General features: G+C 41.9%; 1 protein-coding gene across 4 annotated transcripts in view; it reads right to left on the minus strand.

Annotated features, from left to right (window-relative positions):
• The window catches only part of cntn5 (contactin 5), a 324,354-nt gene that overhangs the window by 150,271 nt on the left and 149,232 nt on the right, over positions 1–24,851 (minus strand). For 3 of the 4 annotated variants that reach the window (XM_072694549.1, XM_072694548.1, XM_072694547.1), the window contains one exon: positions 5,140–5,337. The exons of the other annotated variant lie outside the window; for it this stretch is intronic. In XM_072694549.1, the coding sequence (XP_072550650.1) occupies positions 5,140–5,337 (198 nt within the window). The remainder of the gene's footprint in view (positions 1–5,139; positions 5,338–24,851) is intronic. 4 annotated transcript variants of the gene reach the window in all.

The following is a 24,851-nucleotide window of genomic DNA, read 5'->3' on the forward strand; positions in this document are numbered from 1 at the left end:
AATAAAGCCCCCAGCATTGAGGAGCTGTGGAGCAGTGGAAGAACTGTGTTCTCTGGAATGATGGTGGTGGAGCTCCATCCAGTACTTTTGGGATGAGTTGGAGAGTTAGGGATGATGAGGTGGGGTGGTGATCATCCTGCAACATATATGACCGTACTAATGCTCTTGTCGCTGATTGTAATCAAATCCTCACAGCAATGCTCCTCCAAAATCTAGTAGAAAGCCTTCTTCCCTGGACAGTAGAGACAGTTACTCCAACAAAAGCAGGAAAATTTTTAACACCCGTCACTGAACAATGAACGAGCAGGTGTCCCAATACTTTTGTCCACATAGTTTCAAAGGCATCTGAAAACTCCACTCACTGTCACATACTCTTCATCCTTGAGTAGATTTAACACAGCCCGCTTTAAAGAGGAGGCCTCATGCCAGTGCAGGTGCACTGACACCTGGAAACAGAGGCTGTTTTCTATGATATTTCATTCCCTTCTATTATTGCAGGCTGACTGGGCTGTTAGGCACTGCTGATGGATCACATATGCAGGGTGTCTTCCACCTGCTTCCTGCTGTTCTGGGGTGTGATGGCTGATAGCTTGTGGCATCTGAGAACAGACAGTTGGACTCAGGGCGAGGAAAAGAACAGTGCAGCAGTGCACCTATTCACACTTTAATCCTATTAATTCATTAATTCCTATGATCAATTTCCCAACTTTTAACACCTTCCATCACCTAATGCAGTCCACTGCACAACGTCTCTCTAGGGTTATCCAAGCCAATGGTGGCTACTAGGTAGGCGGTCACAATATTCGGACATGACTGTAAATCTTGCACATTCCTGTTTGAATGGAACCACTCAGGAGGTTTATGTATGTACGTGATTGTGCCATTCCATTATAATGGTTATTATAAAACTCAAGGCCGGCCTGTATACTGCATGCACTGGTATGCCACCCACTACTTGCAGAATGTGTCCTATTTGTGTCTGAAACCAGGAACCTATTCACCAGGCTTGGTGCATCTGGTAAATAGACCCCAGCTATTTAGAGAGGACATCAAGTTGAAGCTGTGGCCTTTCCGAGAGCTCTTCAAGCCCTTGTGTGAAATGCATGCTCCAGTCCAATCTATCATGTCTGTGCTGAGCATCTGAGCACCTCTGATGCCAGGCAGATGTTTCCAGTCCAAAAAATGAGAGGAAATTCTATGTTCAACTGTTAAATGAGACTCCATGGAAAAGATTCAGTACAGAGACTAGTTTCCAAACTATTGCAAAACCTCCAATCAGCCACAACATTAACACCATCTGCTTAATATTGAGTAGGCTTCGGGGATGTTCTGACCCAGAGGACAGGGTTATGGGTTGGATACCCTTGCTGCTGCCAGTGTTGGGCCCTTGTATAAGGCCCCTTTTAACTCTCCCAGGTGCTACGGCAATGGCTGCCCACTAGGCTACCCACTACTTCAGGTATGTGTGTTCACTGCACAGATGTGTTACAGGTGACTGTGGTGGTCTTGTCTTGTCTGGAGTGCCTCCCAACGGCATAACAGTGATGCCAAAGGGGAACGAAGGTGAGTGGTACTGAGTAATTGGCAAGCCACTGTGGAGCAGTTACTGAACACCTTCCATCACCTAATGCAGTCCATTGCACGCCGTCTTTTAGCCTGCTTCCCTCCCTTTTTTCTATTAGAGTCTTCTTCTCAAATGAGCTTTTATGGAGCTGCTTTCTTCCCCCTCGATCTCACTCTCTCACCCTGTGTTTTCCCATCTTTCAAAACAGAAGACAGAGCCCTCTCTGTTGTTTATTAGCGGCCGTGAAACTTGCCCACTGTCTGCAGACAAAAGCATTGAGGCTTAAAGCCCTATTGATTCAATGCGAGAGTGAAGAGGAGAGCTGCGGAGCTGCGGAAGGAGTAGTTCGTCTGCAGAGCTGTGCCTGCTTGTCAGAAGCTGCTTGTAGGCGCAGCGTGAGCCAGTGGTGAGTGGTTTATGATTTAGCGGCTTGATAATGTCAGAGGAATCAGTCATTTGAGAAACGCGCCGCGAGCCGTCACTCGTGCGGTAAGCACCGCGGCTCTCCCCGGCTGAGGTGCATTACATCTCAGTGACAGCCTGAAGACAAGGAGGAACATTGAGAGGACATGTCTCGCTGGCAGCACCTTTGTCCTCTCCGTGGGGTTTGAAGGGCTGCGCGATACAGGCAAAATATCAACATCTCATTCTGCTGTGGCAAAACTCACTAACCACTAATACACTAAATGTCCAAATGTTTGTGGACACCCTTTTGACTCAATGCCTTCACCTACTTTAATTTGATAAAGATCCACTAAGCTTGTCTAGTCCCTGTAGACAAATAAGACAGGGCTCTCTAGAGCAGATTTATAAACATGAACCTATCAGCACCATGCTGCCTATTGTCAAGCGTGGGCTAGTAAAGGGGTATAAAGCCCCCCAGCATTGAGCTGTGGAGCAGTGGAAGAACTCTCTGGAAGATTCTCTGGAATGATAAATGGTGGAGCTCCATCCAAAACTTGGGATGAGTAGAGGATGATCCATCCAACATTCTGACCTCACTAACGCTCTTGCCACTGAATGCAATCAAATCCTTACAGCAAAGGCAAAATCACAACAAATCTAGTAGAAAGCCTTCTCCCCTGGACAGTAGAGACAGTTCCTCCAACAAAAGCAGGAGGAACTCGGAATTGATTATGAAAAAAAACAATGAATGCACATGTGTCCCAATACTTCTGTCCTTTAATAGAGTGTTGATGCACCAGGGTTTAGGATTCCTAGATTAAGTGAATGCTTTGACTCATCAACACCCACAGAAGGCTGAATTTCATGTCACAGCTCCATTATCATCCCGAGGACGATGGATTCATCGTTTGAGTATTGGTTTCTATCCATATCAGATGCACTTCCTGCTCGCACTTCATTTTGAGAGTGAGCTGGCACTCAAAGGCTAGCACACACACACACACAGAATGGCACCTCCTCTTACTGGTAATGATGCATTTAGCACTTGATTAACATTGGTTATCTTCACCTACAGCGGCTCCTGTCTGTCAAGGGGTGGATCTACATATTAGGCAGCGAGTGAACAGTCTTCAGTTCTTGAAGGTGATGAAGGTGATGAAGAAGGTAAAAATAGACAAGTGTAAGAATCTGAGACACTTTGACAAGAACCAAACTGTTCTAGATAAATGACTGGGGCAGAACATCTCCAAAACATCAGGCAGGTCTTGTGGGGTGTTTCTGGTAAAGTGCTCCAAGAACGAACAACCAATGAATCTGCATCAGGAAGACCCCCAAGCCTCCTAAGGTTCACTGATGCTCAGGGAGGACCACAGGACACCTTCAAAGGTTATGTGGAGCCCATGCCTCAAATGGTGAGAAGTGTTGTGGCAGTACAAGGGGGGTCTACTCAATATTAGGCAGGGGTGCTAATGTTATGGCTGATCTGATGTATGCATTTATGCTGGTTTTGCTACATTACCATGAGCCAATTTTCAACCACATGGCAGACACAACATCTGAGTGACTCACATCTGGAACACCTGGGTTTGGTTTTAGCATTTAGCTGCTTTTGAGACTCTCATTTGCATATCACAGCCTTCTGCAGGATCAGTAGTCCAAAAGCCACTGTTGCCATAACAAGTATCCAGTGCTATACTGCACGACACTGATCCCCCGGTGCCTCATTTGTGCCACGGCTCCATCCTAGCACGGCTGCCTCCTCGAGCACGACCCCTGAATCCAGCGCAGTGCGGCGATCCAGCAGGGCTGGGGGTCGCGTTTCATGCGAGACTCTTCTCTTGACCCTCAGTCAGAACCGATCAGTCCCGCTCATCTGTTCCCAATGAACCACGAATGCCTGCTTTAACGCAGAGAAAATGCCACTGCAGAGACCTGGCATGGCCCTAAACTGTGTGCCTGTTAACTGAATACAAACCAGCACTTCCTATACCTCCTCTTAGTTGTCAATTTTCCCACGGAATAAAGAATAGCAAGCGGCGGGGAAGACTTTGCTGACAGTATTCTCACCAATGAACCCTGACATATCTGTTAGAGGAACATAAACACTGCACGAAACATGAGGCGCTGCATGAGCGCTACCCACACGTGCAAACTACAGATTTAATCCTAAATTGAGACGATTTTCCCGTCAGTTTTCTGAACTTGCAGAAGCGATATAAACAACATGTTGCGCGCTATATAACCCTGTCAGAAATATCTGACCCAGAGCAATAGCAAAATCGTCCATCAAATAATATTCTCGGCCGTACAGGAGGAGAGCGATTTGTCTGTAAAGCTAACGCCGGCCATAACCCTGCTGGAGACTTGCAGCGGATCGACCGCCAAAGAAATTATTTATTTGTAATGATAGCTGTCATAGCGCGGCTCCCCCTGCTCCTGCGAAAATTAATAATTCCTTTTCTGACAAATGCATCCATCAGCCGGGGAGACTGTATGGTAGACAGGGGCCCGGGGAATGCCGAAATGTTCTGATGATCCCTCTTCAATTTCCTGCAGGCCGCGACCTCGGCCGGCTCCCACTGCACGCGGATGTGATGAATAGGCCGGGCCTCTGCTCTAGGTCACCCCTGCCATTACGCGAGGAGCCGGATTGACGTGAGCCTATTGTGATGACTTAGTTACTGCGGCCGGATGAAGAAAGTAGCGGTCGCGGGAAAGGCTGCGGGATCGCTAATTAAGCAGGTGCACGAGCGAGACTGAAAATGAAATGGTTTGAAAGCTATTAAAAATACGGACGTGTTGGGATTTTACAATCAGGTGAGGACAGCTCACTTTATGTAGTACTGAAATCTTAGGACATTTTATCTAATTTTTAGATGAATAAAATATTGTATTTTACATTTTCCAGTAATAACTATAAGAAAAGGTGTGGGATGCTTTGAATCTATGTGCATTTGAATGAAGAAAACACACTGCAGCATTCAGCACCTGCCATTTCAGCACCATGCGCTGTCCACGGCACCACCATCACGTGTCACTGACAAAACCAGCACAAGGTAGCAACACGTGAAAGTGAAAGAGAAGCAGGAGGATGAGTGATAGCTCTATCAGCTCTAAGTGTTGAGTGAAAGACATGGCAGTGAAGATGGACACTCCGCTCAGATTCTCACCTTCGCTGCGGTAGTCCTCCTGAGAGCTGAGGGCCGACAGCCTCTGCCTGGAGAACGGAGGCCAGTCCTGACCGAAGGAGCCGTGGTCCTGCCTGGGCCTCACGCGTGGGCTCAGCAGTGAGGAAGAGGAGCTGTCCGGCTTCATCCGCAGCACTGCCGCGTAGGACACGGGTCTGCCGGCAACCGATCTGGCAAGGTCTAGGAGAACACACCCGAGGAGAGCGGTGTGAGAGAGAAGCTGACTGCTGAACCAGATTCTTTGTTTCTTGGTTTTTCGTGTTTTAAAGTCAAAGTGTTGCGAAACAACATCGACTGGATGTTCTTTCTCTCAAACCAGCCCCTCACTCCACCTGTTTCACACTGTTGGAGTAATATTTTTTTTATCATAAAACATGTCTGAATGTCTTTTTTATAACAGCAGTGTGTCAGCACAGCAGTCTTCACCCATAGTCTCAATGGGCAGGAGGACTTTGGTCTCCCCTTCAGTTTTTTCAGGCTGGATAGTGAACTCTGTTGGTACTCTAGTTTGCACATTGCGTATGAAAGGACAGTGCTGCAACCTTGCGAAGGCTTTCTGACCACTATCACCTTAAAACAGTGGTGTAAACATTCAGTAAAGCATGGGCTCACAATGTGACCTTGTAAAAACAGAGCTACTGTGAGTACCTTAAAAAAAAAAAAACCCAAAAAAACCCCCAAAGAACCCTTAAAAAACCCAAAAACTAAAAGGTGGAACTGCAAGCAGTGACAGTATTTTAATCCTTTAATGCATGAACCTTAAAATCATTTATTGGAATGTTTAATTGACCTTCTGGCCAGTTCTGTAAAATAATTAATTACACTAAAATGAAAACACTTAAGATTAAGATATTACACAAATTAAAATACTTCATATTTAAAAACGCATTTAATATTGCAGGAATGTATTGTTCACTTATATATATATATATATATATATATATATATATATATATATATATATATATATATAGAACAGAACATATATATATTCTTATATATATATATATATATATATATATATATATATATATATATATATATATATATATATATATATATTCATTTATTCTTCTATTCATTCTTTTACCTTTTTATTATATATTTCATTAAATTAATATTTAATTATTATGCTCATAGTATAATGGTACACTTGGCTTAAAAGGGTTAAAACATCCACAAAAATCAATATTGTGAGTGCTCTGTATCGCGATATCCATTTAGTTTGAATTACAAAAAAGTTACATTACCAAAACCTGTGTAGTGGAAGCGATACGGAGAACTGAAAGAAACCTATACAAGGCCAAAATTCTCCTCTTTGACTCAGCTGCTCATTTTTGTCTTTGAAAATACATTGCTAATTATATTCCAATCATGTAATGTCAATCAGAGTCCTGACTGCATAATTGCTACAAATCATTGCTATAAATTTTCCATTTGTGTTCGAATCCCATGCCAAAAGGAGGAGGGGCCCACAGCATTGGATGTCTTAATTAAAAAGTCCATTAGCACCTGCTAAAAATGCCCCACTTGCTCGGTCTTCCAATTATACCGGCCTAAACAAGTACTGACGAAGCTCCAGTGCATCAAGCTGCCAAAACAGTCCATATGCAGCGCTTTGTAAAACTGACAACTGACAACGCCGTAACATTCCTTTCCCTACATAGCAGTGAGTCTTCCGCAGGGGAAGAGGAACGTAACCTCTGAGAACTGAAGTCGCGAGGCATGCGGGTCTGTATTTACACAGACTGGCTTGAAGAAGAAGAAAAAAAGCAGGCTGACATTTATAAGCTCCTAATTGAAGACAGTCTTATAATACTTGCAAAATATGACCTTTGCTACCGTGCACTTTCAGCCCAAAGCCACCAAAAATGCAATGGGTGATTATTGGAACCCATCTCTGGCAGAAAGGAATGAAAAAAATAACCCATCTGCAGTTGTCTGGGCTGGTTCATGTGGGTGTTATGTCCCCGATCAGGTGGAGAGCTCAGAGGAGAATAAAGCTCTCAGATGTAGGATTTTTCTCAGAGAAGGGCGAGAGAGACGAAGCCGTTCCAAATATGGCAGACAGGTGTCTAGACGGCTGTCTCGTCTGACACAAACGCAAAAAACACACACAAAAAAAAATATTTAAAAATGGGAGAACTATAGGCAGCACCCCAGCGTGATGGATAGAAAGATGAATGGATGGAGGCTTGGGTTAATGGATGATAGACAGAAATGCGGGCAGGTGGAGAAAAGAGAGGGAAAGAAGAGAGAAAGGATGAGAGGAGGGCACATGGGTAGACATGCAGACAGACAAACGCTGACAAATGACTTGAGCCGTTACAAGCTATATTCGGCAGCATGGAGATCCCAAAGGTGTTTGTTTATAGGTTTAAAAAATACAGAGCAGAGATCTGCAGGTCCGATTAAACTTTCATGAGGTGCCACCAAGATCCGCAACCTTCCACATGGTGTGCATGTGTATGGATTACTTCCTCTCCCTTTTAGCTTGTTGAAAAGTAGGGTCTCTCCAATATAGCAGTGCCTTGATCAAACTGGAGGTTGAAGTTCAATGAATTTGCTGATAAAGGTGGAAGTCCCACCAACAAAGCAGCAATATGCTACCAAATGCTGCCAACTGCCATCAGCAGCTGAAATCTGAGATAGCACAATATGCCTTTCGCTCAGATTTGGGTACCCGCTAATTTAGTTTATTTACTATATATAATAAATATGGAAATATATAACACATATTTCAGATAATTATTATTTAATTATTACATTCATAGTTGTCATGCTGGCTAGACGTGGCAGTAAACCAGAAACACTTGCAGGGTTGGAATGATGCAAGACTTTATTTAAAAGGGTAGGGATAACTTCACTATTCTGCGCACCATCGGTCCCCTGCAACTTATCCAGAATGCAGCGGCACGGGTCGTCTTCAACGTTCATAAATTCAGCCATGTTCAGCTCCTCCTCCTCATCTGCTGAGTTCTCTCTTTACTGGCTTCCTGTAGCTGCTGCCCTCATCAGATTCAGAACCCTGACTCTGGTCTACAAAGCCAAGACTGGACCAGCCAGCCCCTCCGTACTTAATGGCGATGGTCAAAAGCCGATTTGCACCGAGAGCCCTTCCAGCTTCAAGTACGGCTCGGCTCGACCCGCCATCCTTTAAGATCCACGGAAGACGAGCGTCCAGACTTTTTACTGTTCTGCACCGAAGTGGTGGAACAAACTTCCCCTGGGTGTCCGAACAGCAGAGTCCAACGCTCACTGTCCTCAAACCCAGACTGAAGACCCTCCTCTTCTGAGAGTACTCAGGCGAAGAGAAGAGTATTATGGTCTCCATATTGACTTGTGTTTAGTAGAGTCTAAGATTAGAGGATCTGAATTTTTGTCTATTTAACTAGCTGAGATTCTTCTTTAGTAAAGTCACTCTGGACAGGAGCGTCTGCTAAATGCCGTAAATGTTAAATGTAAATGTAAATGGATACAAGCTCAGTAGTAGACTCCTGAAAACCCCTGTAGACCCCTGCTTGCTGAGAGTCCCTTTCAGACATACAGAAAACACCCCAGCAGGTGAGAGTTTTCCCTTATCCACACTGGAGCATGCACACATACTGTACATGCTTGCACAAACACGGCCTGGTCTCTGGTCTCTCCTGTCCGTATCCTGCGACTGGATTAGGCCACATGCTCGGCTGCAGTTTGCTCTACAGAAACAGAATGGAATACGAGAAAGGGAACTACTTCCTTTAAAGCGGAGCCATCAAAAGGCCCACAATGATTTGCTCTCTGAGGTGCGGGCTGTAAGCTTGTGCCTAGACTGCGCTGTCAGAAGACATTATCCTCAACGCACCCTTCTCTCAAAGCACAAACGCTCCGAGGAAAAAACCAAGACAGCGGTAGCCCGTGGAATCCGAACTGCCCCGTGGCCTTTTGCCTTTTCCACAGCTACTGTACATGAAAGATTTCAGACGGCCGATGGTACAAAACCACTTTACCTCATTCTTTCATTCCATCTTTAAAGACTAAACAAACACTCTACGTCTGGAAGAGGAAATAAGAGGGGCTTGTCTGAAATGGTGCTATGCTTAATAATGCAAACTGTACTCTCATTAGAGGAAGGAAGTCTTTGTCGTCTTTTCGAGAAGCAAGATGTGTGAGTGAGGCAGCTGGACATAGCAGGTTGATAAGGCTGCATCAAGTGTGTATCTCCACCTGAATACAATAGGCTTAAAATAGGCCCACTTTCACATATTTTACAACTGTGTTAATGTATTTATTTGTTTATTTATTTAATTCACTATTTATTTCATTAATTCTTGAAAGCGTTAGTGAAGCACAGGCAAAGGCGGAGGGTTTGATAAGGCATTGGGATGGAAAACCTGAGGGCTTTGGAGGTGTTTATTTCTTTCGGTGAGATAAGGCCCTATAAAATAGCACAGCACAACTGGAAATAATCATTTTGCCTTTAGGGACTCGTCTGCAGCTCGGAAAATACTGCTGTCTGCTGAAGTAAAATAGGCAATTACTCCACTTATTTATAATTGCTCTAAACATTTCCTCCGCTTGCTTCATACGCAGGGGAAACTTCAATGGAAAATGGGCCTTAAAAAAAAAAAAGAAAGACGACCACAAATGCAGGTTTAAAGATATCCACTGTGTGACAGTTAATTGCCTATAAATCGCATGCAGATGCCAATTAGTGTCTGACAGACACATTTTCATTTAGGGAAATAATTACACAAAAGTAAGGCGAAGGTGGGTAAATGAAATGCACACAGGTGTTGCTTAAGTATCACTGAAGCAAAACACATGTACATATTCACAAAACCGCCTCAATAACGCATTCAGAAATAAACTATATGGACAAAAGTATTGGGACACCTACTCATTCCTCGGTTCTTCCAAAATTAAGGGTATTAAAAAGATTTCTTTAGAGCAACGCTGTGAAGATTTGACTGAATTAGCCAGATCAGTATGTCCCACCTCATCCTCAACATCCCCCAACTCATCCCAAAAGTACTGGATGGAGCTCCACCATCCATCATTCCAGAGAACACAGTTCTTCCTCTGCTCCACAGCTCAATGCTGGGGGGCTTTATACCCCTCTACTGGTCCACGCCACGTCTCGTCCAAGCTTTGTGTGTGTATTTTCCCTGGGTGCAATTTAAAGTAGCTAAATGCTTTAATCAGACGGGGTGTCCACAAGTATTTGGACATATAGTGTGCATGTGGTGAAGTGAAAAAAACTATCGAGGGTGGATCCACATATTAGGCAGCGAGTGAATAGTCAGTTCTTGAAGGTGATGAAGGTGCTAAAGCAGGAAAAATGGACAAGTGTAAGAATCTGAGACACTTTAACAAGAACCAAACTGTGATGTTCTAGACTGGGTCAGAACATCTCCAAAACATCAGTAAGCAGGTCTTGTGGGGTGTTCTCTCTAGGTATGCAGTGGTCAGTACCTACCAAAACTGCTGAAAAAAGGCTACATGGTCATGGGCACCCCAGGACATGTAATGATCATCGTTGCGACCCATGGAGGCCTTACCTCACAACTTACTGATCTGTTGTGGTGGCCTACTTGATATTAGGAAGGTGATTGTGGCTGACTGGTTCATACAGATATTAGAAGATACAAATCTGTGAAAGTGGACAGTATAATATATTAAATATCATTATTAAATAATTATTATAATTCATTAGTCTTAAGTACATATAGCTTTGCTAACTTATTTATTCACCACTGGTCAACTCACACATGATTCTCCCTTATCATTTTACACACAGAGCCAATGTGTCAGCACATAAAAGGCTATTAAATATTGGTGCACTTTCCTTTGAACTTCCCCAATACTAATCAATGCACAGAGCGTGATATCGGCTGATATTTTCAGTCAACCACAATAGCAGGCTCTACTGAGGACAGCTGGGGTAGATAGGGGGTGCAGCCGTGCTACTACACTTGCATTGCTCACTGAGACAGTTATTACACACAAAGCTCAAAAGTCATTAGCCAAACACAGAGGAATCAATGAAACTCTAAAATGGCCCACTGACATTAAACCCAGCTTATTTGGTGCTCATTGTCGCATTGCCATTAAGTTTTCTCTTTTTTTATTACTGTGCACAATATTCCTCCTCATCAGTAACACGGGCTCCACCAGCTACGAGAAAAAGATCTTTCTCTCCAATGCTTTCGCCCCATTCAGTAAACTGGATTTGCTTAAATTCCCACTGCACACAAAGTCCCTCTGCCTGTTTCATCACCACAATGCACTGCTCTTGTTTCCCACTCTCCACTCTTATCTCGCTGGCTTCCACAATTCATATTTGCCCTCAGTGCCATGAATTTCCAAATGAGTGGTATTGACTCCAGTGCACTGGCACCGAACACTGGGATAGCGCAAATGTGTTCATGGGCTGCAGCTGGACAGGAGGCACTAATCAACGTCACAGTAGGAGGGAAAAAGAAAGCGATCCGGAGTGGCATCATGCTATCATTACTCTTCAGCTGAGGCACAGCTGTTGCTCGCTGGAAAATGCTTGTTGCGGGTTCAGGGAGAGGCTAGCTCTTGACAAATCCAGCCCATTATGAGGAGGGCACTCTTTTGTCTGTTCCGGCGCCTCGGCTGACAAGTCCAAGCACTTGTCAAACGCCAGCTTCATCTGATAAAGGCGCTGACCCCTGAACACCTCGCCAAGTTCCACTTCCTCTTCTCAGCCCTAAAGGAAACAGTAACTGTCCGTTTGAGATTCCAGAGCTGTCCGAGGTTGGGCAGGTGGTGACGAAACAGCGGGAGCGTGTAATTTAGAGGTGTACGGAGATGGGTAGCCAGAAGCTTTGGCTGTACACTAACTACACAAACTGGCACTCCAACCAGGGGAAGGAAGATACAAGTAATTGCAGGTTCTCAACCTGGAATCTTTGAGGAATGGAGAGTATTTTTACAATTATCCATAATTACCCTTAATTGTCCGCTCCAGAACAGAAATATCTACAATCTCGGTTAGCAGATTTATTTTTATTATAACTTATTATTATGCCTTACTTCTAAACGTTGGAAGAAAAGGAATTATACAGTATATGTCCCAATGTTAGTGGACACCCCTTCTAATAAAAGCATTCGGCTACTGTAAGTTGCACTCATTGCTGTCACAGTCTGTGAATTGGACTCTCTGGAGCAGATCATAAACATGAACCTATGGGCACCATGCCTCCTAACGCCAGGCGTGGGCTAGTAGAGAGGTATAAAGCCCCCCAGCATTGAGCTGTGGAGTAGTGGAAGAGCTGTGTTCTCTGGAATGATGGATGGTGGAGCTCCATCCAGTACTTTTGAAATGAGTTGTGGAGTTGAGGATGATGAGGTGGGGTGGTGGTGATCATTATCCTGTCGCTGAATGCAGTCAAATCCTCACAGCAATTCTCCCTCCAAAATCTAGTAGAAAGTCTTCTTCCCTGGACAGTAGAGATTATTTAGTTCCTCCAACAAAAGCAGTTGTTACCCTTGATTTTAGAAGAAACAATGAATGAGCAGATGTCCCAATACGTTTGTCAATGCTATGTTGCATTGCTATCTAATTAAATAAAGTTGCAGCCAAGGTTTTAAATGAATGCTTCTGTTTGATTCGGCTCAGGGTTGCGAATCTCATTCTAATTAAATGTTTTAAAAAGTATGAGCATTTCTGAGTAATCAGGGGGTCATTCTGGTCAGTGCGAGCATTTCTTTATATCAGTCGCTTAATTAAATAATGACTGAATTAACTAATTTGTTGACACACATTCAAATACACGCCCCCATTCTTCAATGTAGAATTCAACACAGTCCAAAATACAGCACACTGTACACATGCCTCGGCTGACACAGACCAATGCGCTATTTGTCATGACTTTGCCGACTCTCCGAAAATGAATTCCAGGAACTTAAAGCATCCAGTTATGATTTATTTTCATCAGATTTTTTTTTTAACTCAATCTAATGAATATATTCATCTGCTATGCGGATGCTGATTTGTGTTCATACCACCAGCAATGACTAGTAGCAACTACTAAATCTGAACATCTGGAGATACTGTACCTCACTAAGTAGACATAGTTTTGAGCCTAAATAAATAAACAAATAAATAGGTGCAACTTTGGACTTACTCTCAAATAGCTCTCTACTCCTTATATAGTCCACTAAGAGACTAATGAAATTTCGTCCAGCAGGGAATTCTGCACACATAGCTAAATCCCAAAATACTTTCCGTTAGACATATTATGCAGCACTTCGGTGCAGGAGCTTTTATTTATAGGTCTGCATAGTGTACTTTGTAGGGAATAGGGAGCCATTTGGGGTTCAGCCTGTTTTAGACATTCGCCCTTGTTCCACTGCCAGGAAATGATCACTGCAGACCCTCAGTTCCTCTTTTTTGCAATGTCCATATTAATATTAATAAGTTTCATGTCCTGCTGCACAGTAACTACTGTCCTTCAGTGGAAATGAGTGAAAATAAACATGAATGACTCAGTTCAGGCTCAGTTCACATTACATTCCAAGCCAAGTTAATCAATTTCCGATTTCTTCCTCAGATTGGATTTGACTATCTTGCCGGTTCACATTCATAAATGTAAGTGAGGCTAAATGTAAGAGTAATGTGAAGGAGTTTGTCCCTGAAACACTGATACGCTCAACTAGAGGTGGGCAATATGGTAAAAATATTATATCATGATATTTATTATATCAATATTATATCATGATATTTTTCACGATACACAATATTATCTGCACTATACATGATTGCAGACGAAATGCATTAGTGGCCAAAGATTCTTAAAAACTACTATTCAGATACTCTCCTGTACTGAGTACAGTAATTTTATTCAAAATATGCTGCAGTTCATCTAATTAAATTAGACTAATTACACTGAAATGTGAAGCTAATCCATGTTCTTCAAGTACTGACCATATCCTTGATACACTTAGAAAAGCATATTGCGTGTCACAATAATAAAATTTATCACGATACGTTAAAATATCGTCATATTGACCAGCTCTTTGCTCAACGCCTCTGTTGTTTTCGTTGTTGTAATGACGACAGCACTAAGTGCATGCACACAAGCAAAAAAGACATGAAATCCGAGCTGACCATTCACATTCATCTGGGATCATGTATAAAAGTGACACAAATCTGATTTGAAAATATTGGATTTAGCATCCGAAAAAAAATCTGATCAGAAGAGTCAGATTTGATTGACTTCAGCCCACTAATGTGAACGTAGACCTGGACTCTTAATGGAGTGTTGGCACAGCCCACAGAAACAGACCTCCCACTATTATTTAGCTACTAATCAGAGCTAATCTAGAATGTGTTTTCTTAGTAAATCAGTAATGTTTCCATTGTTTTACCATAATTTTAAGATCTTTTATGTCTAAATTATGTTTTTTACCCTTTTTTCTACCCAATGTGGAAGGCCAATTACCCAATCCCTGTTCATGTGAACTCAATCACCCTATCACCAGCAATGCCCCCAACAGTGGGAGAGTGACCGCTAGCATATGTCTCCTCTGACACATGAATACTAGCCACTGCCTGTTTTCCAACTGCCAGGATGAGATGTGATTCAGTTTAAATATGCAGACAGAGAACCAAGCAACCAACATTTTCATTACTTAGAATAATTAAGTTTAGTCTGTTGCCATTGGAAACTGGATAGTAACTGCCTCTAAAACACACGGCACACACTGGCTTTGCATTTACTCGTTTCTGTCATTTTGAGCTGTGCTGGATCAGTAGTATACAGTCGGTTTGTGAGTGCAAACCGGCACCACCTATTTGCACCCGTCCCCTCACTCGGTGTCAGTATGTAGTCGTTTCCCATGGGCTACCTTCTCTTAGCTATGCAGGTATACTTTATATAATGGTTGACAGCCTGGCCTCAGTGTTGGAGGCTGTATCAGCAAGTTACCATTTTCTGTACTGCTGAGTGTGACTGTATGCTTACTGTTCTGCCCTGAATTAGCACAAGATTATACTGTCAGTGTTTTGGCAGATTGAAAATAGTCAATTAATTAAAATGTTATGTAAAATGCAGGGTTATTCGCCTTCAGTTGTGATTTTGGATTATTCTAACCTGGTATATTTGAGTTATTCTGGCATACAGTGTTAAGAACTTAATATTTTTCATTTGATCAAGATAGCTTAACTTTATTTACTTAAGGCAATAAAATATCCTAAAGCTTTTTAAGTAAACTTGATGAGGGAAATGAGAATGAGGTGAAAGACAACGTATCTATCTAACTCAGATCTAGGGATGGACACTGTGACACACTAACTAATCAAACACAAAAATATAAATATATAAAAATAGTTGTTTTATTTAAAAATAATCTTTCCGAACCATTTCAATCTGGCTTTCGTACTCAGCACGGTACAGAGACAGCCCAATTAAGGGTCATCAATGGTCCTCTGGTAACCAGTAACTCTGGAGCCCTACTTATTCTGACCCCTTCAAATTTAGAAGCTACCTTTCAATACAATAAACCATATGAATAAAAATAAAATAGATTTTTCACTCTTTGCTGTTGGCATTACCTATTCAGCCCTCATTTAACCAGGACCTATATACATATATAGATATTATTTTGTTGTATTATACCGGTACTGTTATGCGAGGTGTCCCCAGGGGTAAGTGCTTGGCCCTCTTATTTTTGTTATTTTCATGCTTGGCAGTAATAATCTCAGTTTCTATTTTATGCTGATAACACTGTTATTTTTGTAGAATCAAAGTTAAAAAAATCCGCCCTGCCCTACTATTATGCCTCTGTTACATTAAGCAGTGGGTGAATGGTAATGTCTTAATACTCAATTCTGAACTACTCCGACTTTCAGATTCACCTAGATTGAGTGTCTCTTAAAGCCTCTTCTGAAGCTCGCAACCTTGATGTCCTCCTTGATTCCAACCTATCATTTGAATCTTATATAAAAGCATTGGCTACAAGTGCTTTTCTTCACCTTTACAACACCTTCAACATGGTGAACATTCCACTGCTCATGTTCTAGTTTCTGCCTCCAACAAAAACAGCCCTCCAACAACTGCATTGGCTCCCTGTCTCATTTCATATTGAGTTCCAGGTCCTGCTCTTGACATAAAAGGCCTTGAATAGCCCCTATATTTCTGACTTGCTCATCCCCTATACTCTTGCCCACCTGCTGAGGTCTTCTGATGCTGGTCTACTGGTTGTTCCTGGTTACTTATGGGGGCAGATCCTTCAATATCATGGAATACTCTTCCACTATCTCTCAGACTCTGCTTCTCTTTTTATTCTTTTAAAGTCCAGGTCAAAACCTTTCTTCTTTTGCTAATACATCCCACATTTGTTTTTTCTTCCTTATCTTATTTTACACATAGCATGTTTAAATTATATATGAATGTGCTCATTTGTTTGATATAATATTAAAATAGTAATACATTAAACTAATATTAACAAATAATAATAATAATAAAAAAAACCTTGCAGTGACTTTCCGAAGTTTTGTTGGCAGAGGTTAAACTAGGGCACCTTAAAAAAATCATATTACATAAAAATAAACATTCAGATTTTTACTGTAACTGAGATAGTTGCTTAATAATTAAACATTTTATTCATAAAAAAGAACTTCAAGGTTTTTCACATTCACTTTTTAAAGCCCCCTAATTTTTTAAGAGTGTACATGTGTTATTAAAGGACAACATTGTAGCTTATTGCATTTGAACTACTCATCTAGCACATGCACCGATTAGCACCACTGACAGGTGAAGTGAAAAACATTGATTATCTTCAAATCATCTACAGCGGCTCCTGTCAAAAGGTGGATCTACATATCAGGCAGCGAGTGAACAGTTAGTTCTTGAGGGTGGTAAAGGTGTTGAAGCAGGAAAAATGGGCGAGACACTTTGACAAGAACCAAACTGTGATGTTCTAGACTAGAACTGGGTTGGAATATCTCCAAAACATCAGGCAGGTCTTGTTGGATGTTCCCAGTATTCAGTGGTCAGTACATACCAAAAGGTAGGTACTGGTGAACCGGAGACATAGGGTCATGGGCACCTCAGGCTCACTGATGCTCATGGAGGCCTCACCAACCTCACACCTTACAGGACTTGAAGGATCTGCTGCTAATGTTAGTCTTGGTGCCAGATCCCCCAGCAGGACACCTTCAGAGATCTTGTGGAGCCTCAAATGGTCAGATCTGTTGTGGCAGCACAAGGTGGAATCTACTCAATATTAGGGATATGGTGTAATGCTATGGCTGATCGGTGTGAGCATGGTCATTACCTATTACTACTAAAACTCAGGTCTCAGGCCTCTTAAAAGCCTTTTCACAGCAACAACACAGTCAGGGGGAGCAAAATAGTAGATCTCGGTGACCTTGGGCTCAGAGCACAGTAGAGTCTGGCACACAAACTTTTTATTGAGCAAGTTTCAGAAACGGTTGACAGAGTCCAACCTGTCTCCACTTAGCCATCCCTCCATGGCCCTGGGTATGGCAAATTAATTAGAATAACATAAGTAGGTGAGCCGTTGGTGGGAGCTCAAGTGTGGGGACATGATTAGCCATTGCCTGCAAGATTAATGGAGACCTTCAGAGTGAGATTATATTGACTGAGGCTGATTATGCTGGAGACCATTTATTCAATAGCATATCATTAGGAATGGGGGAATCCATACATCATATGCAAACCCTCCTCACCGAGCTGATAACTCACTAAACCCTGTCTTTGTCCTGAGCCTCCGTGCACCCAGATGAATTCATATGAGACCCGTCGAATGTAATGTACCTGTTTCATCTGAAGCCTCTCTTTATACAGAGCAGCTCAGATTAAAGTTAGCCTTTGGAATTACCTGGCGCAAGGACAGGGTACAGGCACGGGCGGTGTGATGTCAGCTGAAATTTACATCAGGATATTTTCCACTCAATAAAATAACAATAAAATAATAAATAAATAATACAATAAAATTAAATATATCTTAATTTTTTCATTAAAATGTTATATCATTTAAATAATATAAATTTAATTAGAAATTAAATCAAATTATTATTATTATTATTTTATTTTATTTTTTTTACAGATTTATATTTTTGGTCTAAAAAACATTGCTGTAATGACAGCTCTAAGTCTACTGAGGTAAGTTTCTGCTCCAGGGTGTTTAGGTTGGTTGGATGATGCTTATGAATTGCAATTTTCATATAGTGACACAGATTCTCGATTAGTTTGAGGTCTGGAATGTCATTCGGCCGTTGTAGAACATTATGCTTTGTTGTTCAACCACTGCTTTGGTGTTTGGGCTTGTGCTTGAGACCACTGTCCTGCTGAAAGGTGAAGGTTCTCCCATGCTGAAAATTGAAGCAGGTTGTCCTGCAGTGTCTGCAACATTGCTCAATTTTAACAAATATGTTGTGAAATGCATATGAAATATACTCTAATGAAGCATAAAGTACTAAAGTGTTCCATTAATTCATTCCTGTCTATATTTTAATCAGAAAACTTGCTTAGAAAATCTAGGCAGGTCTTGTTGGATTTCATATGCATCTCCAAAACATCAGGCAGGTCTTGTTGGATGTTCCCGATATGCAGTGGTCAGTACCTACCAAAAGTGCTTCAAGGAAGGACAACTGGTGAAACGGAGACACGGTCATAGGTACCTAAAGCTCACTGATGCTAATGGAGGTCCTGCCCACCTCACACCTTACAGGACTTGAAGGATCTGCTGCTAACGTAAGTCTTGGTGCCAGATCCCACAGCAGGACACCTTCAGAGGTCTTGGGGAGCCTCAAATGGTCAGATCTGTTGTGGCAGCACAAGGTGGAATCTACTCAATATTAGGGATATGGTGTAATGTTATGGCTGATTGGTGTGAGCATGGTCATTACCTATTACTACTAAAACTCAGGTCCAAAACATCAACAAGACCTGCCTGATGTTTTGGAAATGCATTTGAAATATGCATTTCGATAAAAAAAAAAAACAGTATGTATGTTTCCTTTAGAATGCTTTTGGATGTTGTTGTCAAAGTTTTCCTTCAGATTCAGATTGATTAAGAAGCATGTAAGAAGCATATGTCCTGCCGGCAGGCCAAAAGTGTTATTACAAATATCTATTACCAGAGAACAGCCCCACCAGTTTGTACAGCGGTCCCTGTAGTTACTGAGTAATATACCTTACTGTACAACAAGCCTTGTAGTGTTAAGGGGTTAACTGTACCAGCAGGAAGTGAACATTTTTGGATGGTCACAGGTCCAAGCCAGTTGTAAGCCAATTGTGTCCTCATTAAGCCAGTGTATTTAATCTGCTGTGGAAGCTCCAATTGTTGTACGTCCCTGTTAAAATGTATAATATTTTATCTCACCTTATATTTTCTTATGTAAAACCAATATAATGTATCATTCACCGAAACTACCCCATCACATGCAATGCTCACGAACAAGGCACTTGCCTCCTCCGGGACATGTGCCTCTTTAACTGCTGCCTTTGCATCACCACTAGGCAGCCAACACGCTCTGAGGGAAGCACCAAATCCCCAGCTCTGATACATCAGCCGACAGATGCCTGTGCTGACCAGCATCACAGTGATGCGCCATCTACCCACTCAGAGACAGCATGGCCGACTGTGATCTCAAGGGCTGCAGCACCTGATGGTGAAGCAGCATGATCTTAGGGCATAGTGTCAGCGTCTTAGCATACTGAGCCACTCAGAGCCCAAACCATGTTTTAGTGTCATGTGTTAAGCTGGACATAGATTTTCTAATCAAAGCAAGTTTTCTAATTAAAATATAGACAGGAATGAATTCATGGAATACTTTAGTACGTCATGCTTCAGTAGCGTACAAGCCCGTTGGTGTCTGAGTCAGTAGGTTTCCTGTCTATACTGGATGCACCTTCCTGAAAGCAGAAGTTAGCTTGGGAACGCACAGATGCAGAAGCAAAGCAACATGACCATGGGTTCAATGTCCTGCTGCTGCAACAGGACTGCCAGGTAAGACTATTCAACAACAAAGGCAGCTGAACTCACCTGTCCAAATACTTCAGGAAAGAAGATAAACATGTTTCAATGTCAACTGTCAATGAACAGAAAAGTCTGCAAAGCACATCACTGATAATGTCAAAATATCAGAGGCAATAAAGGAGGTGATTTGTGAAATCCTGCAGCTAAAAGAGGTCAAATTGCTTAATTAAATCTGACAATGAATAAAAGACTTTTAAAGTTTCTGCACAATTCAAAAAAGTGCCCAATGTCCTGAGTCCATTTTACTGCCAAACTCTGTCTTTTACATTCTTAAGATGGCCGCTATCAGTCTAAACAGATCACGCTGAAAATTGTTCTTATTTTAATTGTGGAAGGGGATCAAGAAGGGATTTTTTTGTTTTTGTTTTGTCGATGCCAGTAGGTCAATGTTCATCTGCCCCAGAGAGTCCTATTCTATTGGCTCTACAGAAACTAGACAAGCTCAATGTGCATTTGCACATCTGCATCAGCAACGGGTGCACCTTGAAAAAGTATCCCAATGCATTAATTAGAAGGGGTGTCCACAAATATTTGGACATTATATGTTCATAACTGCTTATGCTTATGATCTGGTATAAATGTGTTTATTACTTAATTAATAAGCATTAATCATTGAACTTAAAAGCATTCACAAACCTTTCAGCTCCCACCCACGTTACATACTCATCTTCAAGAGTCATGGAGCCCAAGTTTTCAGTAAGCCAGTTGTACGCTAATTGTGTCCTCATTAGGCCAGTGTATTTAATTTGCTGTGGAAGCTCCAATTTGTGTACGTCCCAGTTAGAATTAATAATATTTGATCTCACCTTATATTTTCTTATGTAAAACCAATATAATGTTTTTTGTTTTTTTTTTCCCCAATTAACCCACTCATTCACTAAAACTCACCCCATCACTTCCAAGCTCAATGTGCATTTGCACATCTGCGTCAGCAACGGTTGCCTCAAAAAAAGTAGGTCAATGTATTAATTAGAATGGGGTTAATTAATTAGGGGTGTCCACAAACATGTGGACATGATATGTTCATAACTGCTAATGCTCATGATCTGGTATAAATGTGTTTATTACTTAATTAATAAGCATTATCATTGAATTTAAAGGTATTCACAAACCTTTCAGCTCCCACCCACGTTACATACTCATCTTCAAAAGTCATGGAGCCTGAAGTTTTCAGTAAGAACCTGTGTTCCATTTACCTTCCCCTCACATCCCATATGAACTATAAAAATAGCTTGTGTGATCCATGTGAAGCATGCATATCGCGCAGTGTTTAATTTACTATGAAATTACAGGCGAACATGCCCTTAAACCAATCTGCTGCTTCCTCGCTTCAGCCTTAACCAAAATAACTTGAATAAATGAGTAAATACGGGATGGGTTTGACGGAGCACGATTTGACGGAGCAGTTTTTGAGGTTATGTAACCGGCTGTGGCAAACCAAGCGTCAATCCGGATCTTTAGCTTTCTTTATGACTTTTATTCCTGGGCAGGTCCAGAGGTGTGCATTGCATGCTAATATGCTAGCCATCGCTGCCACTACTAGAGCATGCACAGTAAACTCCGGTTCTGGGCGCATGACTCCTTTGCCCTTGGTGAAAATGATTTCATGCATCGCTTAAACCACACCACACATCTATATTCCATCTAGCATACATCTAATATTTAAGCTAGGACACACACAGAATGACTTACAATCCACCGTTTGACTGAGCAGCAGTTTCAAGGGATCAAGGCTTCGAGTAGCATGGATATTTTTTTTTTGCACCGATCGACGTTCTGGAGTTTGGAAAATGCACAAACACATGCACACATATTACGGGGCATGCAAAAGTTCGGGCACCCTAGGCACAATTTCTGTTACTTGGAATAGTGGCGACCTGATTTCCTAAAAAGCACTGCTAGGGCAAAGGTGAAAGCATTAGGTGGTGTGAAGGTAGTCCTCTGATTTTGCAGAGATGTTCTTTAAATGAAACTCTGCACCCTTTCACCAATCGTACCTTTCCTCGATTCATTTGAACTTCTGATGCTGAATTTTGATTCATGGCAGCTCAGGAAAGGGTTTCTTTTCCATGCCTGTGCCTCGAGTTGATGGGCATTCTGCTCTTTCACTTTGATATTACTGTTCGTAGCAGTTGATCATATGCTCCAGATGTGGCCCTCATCTGTGAAAGCTGAAGGTTAATGGTCTGAAGGGTAGAAAAGCGGCCTTGCGACCGGAAGGTCCCCGGTGTGATCCCCGAATCGCCAGGAAGCAACTGAAGTGCCCTTGAGCAAGGCACCCAACCCCCACACCTGCTCCAACTGCTCCCCGGGTGCCGCTGTGCTCACTGTTCAGTAGTGTGTGTGTGTGTGTTTATGTGTAGGGGACTACACTCCTGCAAGGACACACTCCTATGTGTGCAGCACAATTGGCGATTGAGTGCTTCATCTTCCTTCATCTTCCTTCCTCCTGAAGAAACACCTGGACTTCTCCTTTAACGGTATTTTGAGACAGACGATATTGTAACAAAAAAAGGAAGACGACCGTCACCTGGTGAGCATCATCAAAAGCCGCGGTAGTACAAGATCACTGCTGCAGCACTAGTACTAACAACAGGAAGGAAGATTTGAGCAAATTTGCAGCAACAGATGGCTCTCTCCATCTCTGCCCCCGTGCTGTGCGCTCAGCAGGCCCCCTTCATTAACACTAATTTCTCATAACAATATAAGCTCTGATCGCAAACATGAACCAGCATCATCTGCATACTGTGCATCTTCTGTCTCCTCACCCACAGACCTACTCACAGAACCCCCGCTTGCCTTCTGTCATGGGACTCGCAGACACTCAGTTATGATTGTAATTCCAGTCAGACTCGAAAACAATGCATGTGATATGTGGAAGCAATAACAGAAATAAGCTGCAACAATATTTTCTACTGTTCTCCAATCCTGCATCCTGGCAGGAACTGATCTTACCCAAAGAACAGGAAACGAGCTTCTGAAAAGGTGGTGTTAAAAAAATGAAAAAAGATTATTGTGTAATTAGAGAATGGTAGAAAAGGTAAAGGTGCACGTATTTAACCCATCTGTGGTAGTGAACACACACACACACTAGTAAACTAGGGGCAGTGAGTACACACACACACACACACACAGAGCGGTGGGCAGCCAACTCCAGCACCCAGGGAGCACAGAGGGTAAAGGGCCTTGCTCAAGGGCCCAACAGTGGCAGCTTGCCAAGCCCGGGTATCGAACCCACAACCCTGTTATCAACAGCCCGGTGCTCTAACCACTGAGCACCACTGCCCCATCATGAAGCAGCTGGGTTAATAGTGTGCCTTGTCCGAATGTGCTGCAATATGATTATTGTGCATTATTGCAGTTAATTAAGTCATAATTTTACATAAAAAAATGAAAACTTATTTATTATGATTTAAATTTTGTGCACTAGAAAAAGTTTCCAGTTCAAGTCACTAATTATGCTCTTTGTAATAACACAATCAGTTAGTGGTCAGGAAGTATCCAACAACTAATTTTAATTATTTTAATTAATTAATAATAGCAATTTTAATCTAATGATAAAATATCATCAAATGCTCACCTTTAATGGCATGCATTAACTATAATGTTTAAAGTTAAAGTGAATTATGACATCAAAGCAAAACAACCAGAGAACACACACACACCAGTAAAAACACACAGTGGCAGCAAGCACACACACCCAGAGAGGTGGGAAGCCAGTGTTGCAGCACCCGGGGAGCAGAGAGGGTAAAGGGCCTTGCTCGAGTGTCCAACAGTACCAGTTTGCTAAGCCTGGGTATTGAACCCACAACCTGTCATCGATAGCATGGAGCTCTAACTTCCCCACCACTGCCCCTAGCTTTACAACTTCTGACTGGTCATTTGTCTAACTGATGCCCACGAAGCAGCAGAGACAGCAAGTTTGTAATAAGGCAAGAACGTGACGACATGATATGTATCATGAGTTACGATTCAATATATTGTAATGTATTGTGATACTGTAAGCAAGACAATATTTCGTGATTTTTTTTTCCATCATATTTTGGGAAAACTGTCATATGACTTTAAATTAGTATCACAATTAATTAAACACTTTACTTTTTAATTAAAATTATTATTATTTTGTTTTAATTAATGAAGCAATACTGTGCTTTTAAGAATTAATACAGTAGTGTGAAACATAATATTGCAATACTTGGATATATACATATTTTCTTACACCCCTAGTTTGAAGTGCAGTTATGGTACATTACAGGTAAAAGCAAGGCTGGAGGTGTGGAAAGTCTGTAAGATCAAGAGACTTTCAGAAAGAATTGCTGGTATGATGGTAGAGGGGTAAATCAAAACCCATGTTTGAGGGGAAAAGAACATTCAGGACCATTCAGCAGGCTCTGGACTGGTGGTGCACTGTTCTACTGTGCAGCGACATCTGCACTAATATGGAACCTCCATGCAAGAGTCTGGGAAACCCTTTCCTGCGTCCCCACCACAGAATTCAAGTTTCAAAGTTTCTTTTTTTGTTATTTTGAAACTATACAGGATAGAAAATAATAAAATAATGGAAGTAAGTTGCCTGACGTTTCGTAGACATGTTCTGACCCAGTTGTCTAGAACATCATAATTTGGTCTTGTCAAAGTGTCTCAGATTCTTACGTCACTGTAGATGAAGATAATCA

This window comes from Salminus brasiliensis, chromosome 13, assembly GCF_030463535.1.
Source record: "Salminus brasiliensis chromosome 13, fSalBra1.hap2, whole genome shotgun sequence".
NCBI lineage: Eukaryota > Metazoa > Chordata > Actinopteri > Characiformes > Bryconidae > Salminus > Salminus brasiliensis.